Source organism: Euprymna scolopes, chromosome 21 (assembly GCF_053919585.1).
Source record: "Euprymna scolopes isolate OS-2025 chromosome 21, ASM5391958v1, whole genome shotgun sequence".
In the NCBI taxonomy this organism is placed as follows: Eukaryota; Metazoa; Mollusca; class Cephalopoda; order Sepiida; family Sepiolidae; genus Euprymna; species Euprymna scolopes.
The window spans coordinates 29617956-29630469 of NC_136502.1; the positions used below are offsets into that span (position 1 = coordinate 29617956).

General features: G+C 34.5%; 1 protein-coding gene across 1 annotated transcript in view; it reads left to right on the forward strand.

Moving 5' to 3' along the window:
- Positions 1-12514, forward strand: part of LOC145242077 (uncharacterized) — a 60814-nt gene that overhangs the window by 11437 nt on the left and 36863 nt on the right. Inside the window, exon 2 of the mRNA XM_080104987.1 lies at positions 5979-6907. Coding sequence (XP_079961113.1) covers positions 6200-6907 — 708 coding nt within the window. The 5' untranslated portion in view covers positions 5979-6199. The remainder of the gene's footprint in view (positions 1-5978; positions 6908-12514) is intronic.

Below are 12514 nucleotides of genomic sequence, written 5' to 3' on the forward strand. Positions count from 1 at the left end.
GAAACTGGTGCAGTCTATCCTTCTCTCGGGGGTAGATAGGACTCTCTTAAGCCATGGTAGGCACCCCATCTAGTGATGGCGTCACAATAAAAAATACCTTTGATAGCCCTGGCGAGGCATCAAGTATTCGACTACCAACAATATTTAAGTTACTACAAACTCGTGTAGTGAGTTCAATCTCGGCTGTGGACACGCTGAAGAGTGTTACCACTTTTAATCAAAAAAAGAATCTATCAAGCATGTGTAGTCTTTTTATTTATTTATTTATCTCTTTTATGCATCATTGCTCATCAAAACCCCAAAAGGACAAAGATTAATGGTCCGTTTCAAGTGGATGATTGGATAAACACCTTGAGGATTGGCGACCATGGTGGTATCTGGCTGAATTTGATTATGCAATAATACAGTTCGACAGGAGAGTAGAAAGTGGATTTTAGGTTTGCTTTTGTCAGCCGCGTAACTCTCATTTTTCTTATTGTCCTTTAGTCCTCATATTCCAATGGCGATGTATCCGAAAAAGAAGGAAGAATTGCTGTTTTCTGGGTCAGAATCTATTCCATCTAACACTTAAAAGTACTATTCTTTTTTTCTTTTTAGCTCCTTATGTCAAGTGGCTTCATGCCTTGTCTGAGGTGATCTCCATAAAAACAAAAAAAAAAACAATGTTGTAGTCAAGTAAGCAGCTCCCATGGTACTTTGTTCCATAGATGGACATTTCTTGGAAAGAAATTCAACTCATGGAAGTTTCGTTTGGTTTTAGATACACAGAAAGGAAAAATATTTACAGTGGTTGTAGCTAGACGAGTTTTTGTTGCAAATGTTTTACTCGGGTGAGGGGAACCAGAAAGAAATAGCTGCTCGGTTGAAAATAGAAATGATGATAGAGTTGATAAAAACTAGCAACATCTCTTCTTGAGAAAGAGGCTGCAGGGAAGAGAAGAGGACATTCCCACTAGATTTCGAAGTCTGGATTTGTACTTTAAGGTAGACTAGCCTGATTGCCCGAGTGTTTGTAGGTGTGTATTGAGCAAAAAGAAAAGAAAAAAGTTGTAGTAGGCAAGCAGGCTCGAACCTGTGACGCGAAGGTGGAAAAGAAAGAGAAGGCGTTAGGGTTAGGGTGTTGGTTGAGTGCAAAAAAAAAAAAAATTAGGAGTAATAAGCAGGCTTCAACCTGTAACATGCTAGAGGAAAAGGAGGTAAAAAAGAACAAACGGTCTTATCAATGCATTCACTGCGATTGTGATGTCACGAGTTGTCAAAATAACGTCGTTTATGTGAGGTTCGAATGACTTGCACAAATGTCGGCGAAAAAATTGACCCCCTCCTTGTAGAAAAAGGCTCAGTTGAAGGTGAAGGAATTAATGTTTTTAGCCAATTTTTCGATATTTGTCGTCCGAAGGGTCGAGCTTTAAAACGATACTGATCTTGTGAAAATCCATCGCCTCTGTCGAAAGTTTTAGGCAGGCATACATACATACATACATTTAAACAGACAGGTGAGATTTATGTAATAGAAGAGAATATTTTGAGCAACACCCCAACTGTAGCAGCAATACTTCATCTTCGACCGTATCTAATATATGTAGAGGATTGTATCGGGAGTGGCATAGTTTCTGGAGAAATAGAATGATCCAACAGTTTTTCAGAAACCTTAGTCCTCCACTTTAGAGTGAGGGTGAATGTCAATCTTAGAAGCTTATCACAATAAAGGGCCTTCTCAAGGGGAGCACTATCCGTTTTGATTGGGGCAAAGTGTGGATCTGAGCATTGGTGGTGAAAGGGGAGAAACCTGGTTTTATATGAATTAAAAGTAACCGACTGCTTTTTTTTCCTTTTTTTTTCCTCATCACACAATGTGCTCCGATCAGAAGAGAGAGAATCTGAAAAAATCTTTTACCATTAATCCTCTTTGAAATGCTCCCATAGATAGTTGTGTCATTTGTATAGATGTCAACAAATAATCTTCGAATTTGACTAAGGAAATCATTGGTCAATATCAAGAAGAGGTTTGGGCCCATAATTGATCCTTGTGGCATGCCAGTGTTGATAGTGTGCTTTCTGACCATCAGCAACTATGTTCTATAAACCTATCAGAGAGAAAGGATTTCGTGGTTGAGAAGATGTTTCCAGATATTCTATAACAAGCTTGTGAAGCAGAGCTTTGTCTCAAACCCTATCAAAGAATTTTTGGTATATCGAGAGCTATTACTCTAGAAATGAAGCTCCGCCAATGGATTTGCTGATCCTCTGTGATATTACAGTCAGAATGTCAGCTGTTGACCTTGCAGTATGAAATCTATATTATTTGTCATTAAGGATATTGTTTTTATTGAAATTGTTGACAACTTCTTGATGTATCACAGATTTAAACAACTTAATCATGATGCACAGAAAACTGATTGGTCTCTACTGAGACGCAGAAGACTGATCTCCAATATTTTTTAATTTAAATTTTACTTTTTTAAAGTGATAGGAAGCTTTTTTCTTTTAAACAACAGAACAACAATTATTGGACAACTTTGTAAGAATGTAAACTAGTCTCAGTTGCGCTTCCTAATCAATATGATTTGGAATGTTGTTAGGAATAGTTGCCTTGCTGGCATCAAGATTCTTGATATGTTTGGCAAGATATATGGCAGATATATGGATCTCATTCAAAATGTTTTCAGACATAAGGGGAAATATTGGGAGTAAGCAAACATAATTGCAAAATGGATGAATTTGATGCAGTTTTACAGACAAAACACTAAGAGAATAAGAATGTTATCTTTATTAACCATAGAAGAATGAAAATGGTTTGATACATGGAAGTGAAACCTAGTCAGTGAAAGTTGATGACCTGTTAAAAGGAGAGTAATGATGTGAGAATGATATAATGGATATGTAATGTAAGTCTTAAAGACGGACTTAGTTCTGATGACGATAGATGATTACATCTGGACAGAATAGCTGTGTTTAGAACAGAAGACATCAATGTTATGGCCACGTGGAAAGAATTATGGTTGAAATGGAAGTCTTACATCTGTTCAGAATCCTACTTGTTATTCGGCAAAACTCCTGGAAACCTAGCATCTGTTTGATTATTCTAGACTTAACTGATTGAGCATATGACCCTTTTGCATTTTCTTAAACACTTTAGCAGTGGTTGCAGGTAGTTTTAAAAACGGTTTTGCTTTCAGATCATCTATTTTATTGAAAGCAATTGAACCAGTGATATCTATGACAGCACATTCAAGAGTGTGCGATGACTGGCTGTTCGGTTTCTCTTTAAATTTCTTGGAGGATATAAAATTTTCAATACCAGCAATTAACCACTTAGTTATACCTGATACGATACATGATGCATTCTTTTTTAAAACAATGTTGACCAATTTACAATATAAAATTTGTGGATCGTCTGTCAGTTCTCGACTATCTATACATAGAATTGACCAACCAATGTTCATTTCACACAGAAATAATAAAACCAATTTCGTCTACTGTAAGTGAATTGGAACATAGACCTCTAATGTTTTAAAAGCAAACCTGGTAGTAGGAGCGCATGTTGGGGAACTGGGTTAAAGCTTGTATTTTGTTTTCGTGTGGAAATTGGAAAAATTTGTAACAGAGATCAGTAGATGGGTAGAGAGACCAAACACTGAGAGAATAAGAAAGAAGATTATCTTTATTAATCATAGAATGAAAACGGTTTGATACATGAAACTATTTTGAGAGTTGATGACATGTTAGATGGAGAGAAATGATATGGGAATGATATGATAGATGTGTAATGTAAGTCTAAAATACAGACTTGTTTTGATGACCTCAGAGGAAAATTACATCTGGACAGAATAGAGAGATGTGTTTAAAACAAAAGACTTCAATGGTTACGTTGAAAGAATGGACGAGAGTAAATCCAAAGCATGTCAGCCTGTAAAATGGACGTTAATCAAATGTGCTGCTGTTGATAATTTCCTTCTGAATTTTCAGTGGTAACAGCTTTTTTAATACAAGGTATAGAATAATATGAGTGGGGCATTTACACAGGAAAATTGAAGAACCCAAGAAACTCCTGCTGTCACCTCCAAACCACAAAGACATTTTTAACTCAAGTTTGTAGCATAAGTACGTAGCATAAGTACATAGTGTAAGTACTAAATTTATAAATAATAATAAACATCTTAAATGTTTATTAGTTCATAATCCTTGCAGCAACATACTTGCATAGAGACAAATATTTGTGGAGGAGGGGTGGTTAAATAATTGTATTTATACACAAACACTGGAAGGGAGGTAATATTTGAGAGGATTTTTTTTTTTTTTTTTTTTCCCCAAAAAAAATATTATTTTTAAGAAGTTCAGTATTTTGAGCAAAAGCCAGCTCTTGATCTGAATAATTGAATTAAATTTAATAGAAAATGAATAAAATTAAATGTTTAAAAAACAAACTAATAACCACTGGAAGGAAAGTACTGTTATGTATGATTAAATGTATTTTATATGTAAAGTAATTTATCTAAGCTTTTAATCTAAAGGCACTGGTGCCCATGTTTCTGTCATAACTGACCTACTTTTTGCTGCAATAAAACATTGATAACTCATACAAATCAGTACATGAAAAACACTTGTGCAAGCAAAGTTACGGCTTAATATGGTCTTTTACTTTTGGTTTACAGTAAAAAAATATAATTAATATTTATTTTTAAAATTAAACGATTTTTGACTAACTATAATGCTGACTTATACGAGTGGTGATAGTGTTGAAGATTATTGATTTTTGTCTATCCTTCACTCTATAATAAAAAAACAAAAAACAAATATGCATTGATTTGTATATACATAAATATCCATTTTGTCATATGTAAAAATCAGTGATTAAAAAAGGCAAAATAAAAAAAACTTGGTCTTTTAGCTAGGAATAAGGTATAGTATCTGTTCTGATGCTATAATTAGTCTATTCTGTCCTTGATCAGTGAAGAAGTCATTCTAGACTGAGACAATATATCTTTCTAGACTGAGGCAATTTTTACTTTTGTTCCAATCCAGTGTAACTGGAGTTGGAAACTGGATTTCTTCTCCCGACATTAAAAAATGACCTTTTGTCTAACTTTGCCCTTATGAGGAGGAGGCAAGTTAGAAGGAACTACCAGATGAAACCATTTTAAGAGTTTACTGGAAGAAGAAAAATAAAACCCAAAAAACGGCAAATGCGATCTCAGTTCGCCCTCATACGTTTAAAATAAATTCAGAAAAAAATCATTCATTCTATTTCTATAGAGGTTTTATTTTTTTTTTCTTTATTAAACTTTCTACTATACTGTTTAGTTGCTTCGACACTGAGCAAATTAGGCATGATTTTTAATGTGGAGAGGGGAAAAGGAAAAGAGGACCAGCTCCCAAGAGGTGGGAAATGGGAGCTGGATAGTGAGAGAATCTTGGTATATAGGGTTGCCCCTACATGGACCAATAGTCCATTGCCACAAGAACAATGGTCTTTGATTGCAGCATCTGTCAGAACAGATACTACACTGTGATCTTGGCCTGAAAGTCAAGACCAACCTTCTTTAGTTAACACAAAGAGGGGACATCTTCTATAATGAAAATGCTCATCCTTACACAGTACTACTGACCAAAGATCTAGGAGAATTTGGTTGGGAAATCTTGCCTCATTCTGTATATTCTTCTGGCTTAGCTCCATCAGATTATCACTTATTTCAAGGATTATAAAACTATTTAGATTGGCTTAGGTTAACATCACAAGAGGAGACTGAACATGAGTTGGATTAATATTTCACATCGAAACCTAAATAATTTTTACAAGTGAGGGACTCACAAGCTCGTTGGCAGATGGAATCGACTTATGAAGAGCAGAGGTCGTTATTGCTATAAAACAAGATTTTCAAAAGTTTTTCATTTTCATAATGGAATTTTAAAATTGGTAAAAAATTTTTTGCACCAACTTGATAGTTTATTAAATATATTTTTCCTTTCTTTTCCAGCCTCAACCAAGGAAGTAATGTGCTTCACCGATTAGCAATAAATTTATTTATTTCTGATGTTATCATTTTGGGAAATGTACCTGCAGTTCCATTTACAGACTGCGATGCAACCAAGACTGACGAAAACACTCCATTAAGGATCTCCCTCCCTTTCGTTGTAATATTTTCTTGTTTTTGTAAAAGTTATTTGATATAATAGAAACGAACAAAACTCCCCCAAGATGTCTGAAACATTGTACACCGTTCAGCCTCTGCCTGATTCGACAATTCTTCCAAATAACGCCAATGTTGTCGTCACTGCTGAAGAAGAGGAAGAGAAAATCGAGTACAAGCCGTTCGAACTCTTAGAACATCTGAACCACACTGCTGCAGCTCAAGCCCTTGCCAATTCCCTCAACCTTCAAACGGCCGCAGTGCTGTCACCAACAACCACGCTCACATCAACTCACCTGCCAGATGACATAACACAAACCCAACAACACATCGCCTTGACGCAAACAGTAGCTCCCATTACACCTAACATGGTCCCCCAGCCTTTGTCTACGGTGTCGTCCTTTATGAACATTCGCAAAGAGAAGCCCTACAAATGTGAGGTTTGCCGTAAGGGTTTCTCAGTCCGTGCCTACCTAAAGCGACATCAGCAAATACCGGACCAGGAGAAACACTTTAGTTGCTCGTATTGCCAAAAGGTGTTTCCACAGAGGGACCGCCTCAAGAACCACGAGCGAACTCACCTTGGTGTGCGTCCGTTTACGTGTGAGTATTGCAAGAAAAATTTCTCACGCAAGGATCACTTAAAGAACCACCAACGCTGCCATACGGGGGAGAAACCATTTAGGTGTACCGTCTGTAACCGTGCCTTTTCGCAGCGGGACCGTCTTCGGAATCATGGCCGAACTCATACTGGTGAAAGGCCATTTCAGTGCCAGGTAAGAATTTCTTTTATTTTTTGCTTGGAATCAAATATTGCAGTTTTAGTATTCATTTATTTTTAGCAAAAGGAACTACATGCCTTCCAAACGGCAATTAATTTGTCACAAACTTTTGATAATTATAACAAAACAAGAGCTCATTTTCCTTTTTTAAATCACAAAGGAAAAAGAAGCGACCTTAGTAGAAGTTAGTGTCTCCAATGATGCTGGATTAAACAGAGCTGAGAGGGAAAAGATAACGAAATCTCAAGAACTTTATGTACGACATGAAAAGAAATTGAAATCTTAGGAAGATCTTCATCATTTCCAGTAATTATGGGAGCAACCAGACTCGTGAAAAATAATTTCAAAAACTTCCTGGCAAATATACCCGGTGAATCAAGTGCAAGAGATACAAACAATTGCACTTAAAAGAATAATTAGAATCTTTAAAAGAAGTGAGAACGTATGAGATAGTGGGTGAATATCTGGCATCCCCATCCCCAGCTAGAACAGAATAAAAAAATTTATTTATTTTTTTAATTCAAAATACATTTCACCAGATTTAAATTTACAACGTAAATCATTCCAAGTTCGGAAATAATTGTTGCAAAACACTTGCTTCATTATATTCATCATTGTAGAGGAAATCATTTCTGTGCTCTGAAAGCATATATTAAAATCAGATTTCTCTTTTGCTGCGGCTCTTGTATCCTATAATTTTGTATCTTTCTCCAGCTCTCTTGAAGATTAGTCTAATGATATTAAAGAAGGAGTCACAATAGCATGTACTTATTTTGTTTATCTCTCCATGATGTCAGATGTTATTGAAAATCCAGTGCACTCTAGCTTGCAAAAAGGGCTTAAGTAGCCTCATCAGCGGACATAGCCGAGTGATTTTTTTCTCCCCTGTTGATTGCATTATATTGCTGAACCTGTGCAGTTTTAGGAGGTCCACCTTCCCAGGCTTTATCTTCTACTGGGGAATGCTGACAAGGCTGCCCAGGGAAATTTTTTTATTTTTCTTTTAGGCCAGCGTACTCCTTCTCAGCGGCGCTGGCTTTTCAATCCTACTTTCCAACCCTAGTGTCACATCTTGCCGTAGGAGACAGATAAATACAGGTTACAAATTAACCACTTCTCAAATAAAAAATAAAGGACCTCGTGTCACATTTTGCTTTTGTGGGAAAGCAAATAAATACTAATAGAAAAATAAAGCCTAGAAGGATGGATCTCCTACGACTGAAACTGTCCTTTTAGCATTCAAGGGAGATAATCTCATAACTATCAGTTGTGTCCCCTTAACTGTTTTGATTTTTTTAAGGTATTAACTTTAAACTCTAGAATTTAATCGATAGATCCCTAGCCCTCTTTATTTTTTTTTTTTTTATCCCTTCCCCGTTTTTTCTTTTCTTTATTTTTTTATCTCCTATCTGTCGCTACATAATAATATATTAGAAAATAGATACACATTTTGTTAAAAAAATTAAAAAATAGATACCACGAGACAACACGTGATTTAACAATTGTTTCGTTGGTGCCTTTCTTGTTGCGTAAATTTATTTATTTATTTTTTTTTTTTTAAGTACTTACTATTGGTTAATGGATCAAATTAAATATTAGCCCTTTCCCTTTCTTTTGTTATGAATACTTAAGAAATAATATCCGCTAGTATTTTGCTTGATATTTTTGTTGACTTTATAATTTTTTTTGTAAATTAACTTTCAATTAGAACCTAAATACAAGACCTCTAAAGCATAGTTAACTCCCCTTTTCTTTTACTAAATATGGCGACTTATAACACCTGAAGAAGGTCGATAGTTACATCAACCGAAACGTTGTGCAAATAACACTTCAGATAAGAACATTAGTCCAATTAATCCAAAGAATACAATCATCACTCATCTAAAAAATGCAGGACTGATTATGTCAATTAAAAAAAAAAATTTTTAACGAATTAACAGAAGTCATGTTTTTTTAGTCCTACATGTAAAAATGAATGATTGTTGCTGAAATACGCACTATTTGAATGCATTCATTTTGACAATTTATTCAGGAATTCAAAAGAGAATAATAGCTTTCTAATATACCAATCAATTGTCTGCAATTCATCACATGCTAAAGTTAATTAATTCGCATATTCCTTTGCAAAAGAGCATCTCATTAATTCACTATTCTTATTGTTTTCTAATTGTTATTGCACATAGTTCTATGTATTTACTAATTTACTAATGGTATCACTTATCCACATTACCTATTTAGTGATCCGAGGTTACCTAGTTACACCAGGTACAGTATTCACTCTGAATGAATTAAGTCAGCTTCCTTCCAAGAATGAAGTTTCTAGAGTATATTACATTCACAAGTGGTTTCCAATCGCATGTTTATCCTGGTCAGAGATGGTGACATTAGATCAAAGTGTAGTATCTGTTCTTCAGATGCGGCACTTCCATTTCTCGTTCTCTTTCAGTGGAGGAGAAATCCTTCACGACTGAGACAATTTTTATTTTTGTACCTTTTCTCCACGTTAAAAAACGACCCTGGTGTCTAACTCTGTCCCGTGGGGCGACATAGTAAATAGGTACAATGCCTCTCTGGTACTAACCAAATTCATTGTTACTCGGTTCAGTAATCTAATGAAAACCTATGTGTTAATGTTATTGTGCCGACATTGCCTAGAAATTAATGAAATCTTGAATATATTCTTGTTCACAACCTTGAACCTTCATATTCTTATTTTTAAATTTGTATGATTTTCAAGTTTGATTGATTCAGAGGAAATAACTTAAACATTATAGAATCATTTCCCCTCTTTTTTCTTGTATGAAAGAGTACAACTAGTCAATGGATTCCATACATTAAATGCCATCTGACTACTTCTGCAAAATTTCATAGTTCCAAATTTCACTAACAAGGTTAAGATTTAGCTGTTGCATAATGTTCTCCCTCAGTTTCAAAAGGTGCCATTAGGGTTAACTCCATAAATAACTAACAAAGCCCTGTTTGTTATAAAAACAATAATTTTTTGAAGAACAAAAAGTCGTTGGTTTGTATTACTATACACATAGATTCGAAAAAGTTGTCAAAAAAACAAATATATAACAAATAAAACGTTATCAAAAGCAAGATAAGTAACTTTTCTACTTAACTGGATAATTTTTTAGTGTTTTTATTTAATGTAAAGTGTTTATTCAGCTCGAAAAACATACAGTGTTTACCGATGTATTTGAAAAATGCAAATGGCGGCGGACTTTGTGTTGAATACGTAAGCTTGGGAAAATGAGTTAAAACTAAAATACTGTACAAAATACTGTTAGAAACCTACCGAATATCTATCAGCTTATGTTACAGTAACATATATTGAGTAAATTTGTAATTTCTTTTGATCCGTCAGTGTTAATTGATACGATAGGGAAAAGTATTAACCCACGACCACCGTCCCATCCATAGATAAAATGGCAATTTGTGTTTACAATTTGTATTCAATTTTGGCTTTAACTAACCTAAAAATTTTAATTTTTAAGACTAACAAGAAAACTGTTTCTTGTATTTTGGCATTAAATACCCCCTCCCCATCTATATATCTATAAAAGTGAACGTGTGTCTGTACATTTCCCCCACACAATAACTCTGTCAATTTTAAGTCTACAGACTCGAAATTTGATATACAGGATGCTGAGATTTTGGAAAATCTTTGTAATCGGTTTTCGGCCAGAGGCTGTTAAGGAGTCAATGATTTGGCCTTTGAGAACTCTACCAAACTCCTCCGACAATTTTGGGTCTAACCACTTGAAATTTTAGATATAGGTTTCTTGGACATGGATCTAAATTAATAACTTTATTTTAGCCCAAAACAATAAATGTTAAAGGGTCATAATAGGGGTTAAAGTTAAAAAAATTGACTACTTTTTTTTTCTGCTCAACATACAACTCCAAACACCCGGGCAATGCCGGGCTAAAATACTAGTGTTCATATATTGTAAAACTAACAAACCAAGCTTGAGTACTATCAGCTAGAATTGAAACCGAAAATTTGGATACTAGTGGGAAGATCCAATGTTGCGGGGAATTGAATGAGGATTACTATGTGCTTTTTCATTATGCTCATATTACTGTCTCTCCTCCTCCTCCTCCTCCTGTTTCGCCCACTAATATAATTCGAAGAAGTTGAATTGTTGGAAAAGCTATGAATTTGTGCCTTATACACATGGCATAGAATCAGATATACATCAGGGACCCCAGTGACATTTTTTTGGATTTCCAAAGAATTAACCACGAAAAATCTTAAGAAAGTAGAAAATTCCCCAAAATTAATAAATAAATCTAATATATAAAAGGCTATATGGTCTGTCTGTTTGTCTCCATATTTTCAAACTTTATCTCCTCCAGAACTTAAAAGTCATAGAGCAGCACTAGTGGTCTCAAATGATTGGATTTTTTACGGATTGTTCTTTTATGGGTCTTTAGCCAGGTAAAATAGTTTTTAAGTGGTCAAAAATGGGTCCAAATTGAAAAAATCTTTTGTACATTCATGTTTATTTTTAATTTTTAATCAGTTCTGATGCCTGTCACATTGGTACAGTTGTAACGTGACCAGTTTTCAATGCTACAGTTTCGGTTTTGATTCTAGCTGATGACACCCAATTTCTTATTCTTTCTTTTTTTTTTTTTTTACCCTTTTGAAATCACGACGCTAAAAATATATACAAAATCTGGACAAATTAAAATATCATATTTAAGCGTATTTTATACCTAGACAAAGCTAGTCACTCCTCCCCCTTAGTAAAAAATAATCAAAATATTAAATTAATTTACATGCATAAAATATACTAAATTTAATTATGCTTCTTTGTTCAAAAAATTTATATATATATATATATATATATATTTTCTTTTAAATTTTTTATTTAAAAAAAAAAATTCATCTTTGCTCATTTTATTTTTAAAAAAATGAAGGCTCAAACAGGGAAAGAAGTTTTAATTTTTTAATGGCCGTTCTGAAACTGTTAAAAAAGTAGCCATTATAAAACTGGTTTTAGCTAGGTAAAAATGGCCACGTTCAGTGTGTGTGTGTCAGAGTGAGTGAAAAAGAAACCTATAGAACATTAAATTGACATGAAAATTTAACACAAATGCAAAACGGTGGAAGGGAAATTGATCACACAGCACAGCGGCACAGCCACCTGTTAAGCACAACTGAACCATACCAGACACCGCTGAAGTAATGCGTTTCCACTAGACAGAAACAAAATGAGAATCATACATGTTGCTACTTATTTTATTTTGAAAACCACATACAACAGTTGATGGTGGGTCATGGCGAGAACGTCAAATGCAACCAATTCGGCATTGTTCTTGCTGAGCACATTAGCAAAGAAATGTTTTAAAACGATAAGCAAACGATATTCAAACCATCTTTACTTTCCCAACTGTAATTTATATAAACTTATACACGATTTTACTCAAATTCCCATTGTTGATCCCAAGATGAAAGCTGAAATTCAATGATCATAGAAAAAAAAATCCTAAGTACTGGGATCCTTGTTATACATGTTTGAAGATCTAAGAGTGCCCTATCCTCATAGGGTACTTAGTGAAAGGGGACATGTTAATACTCCATGCATA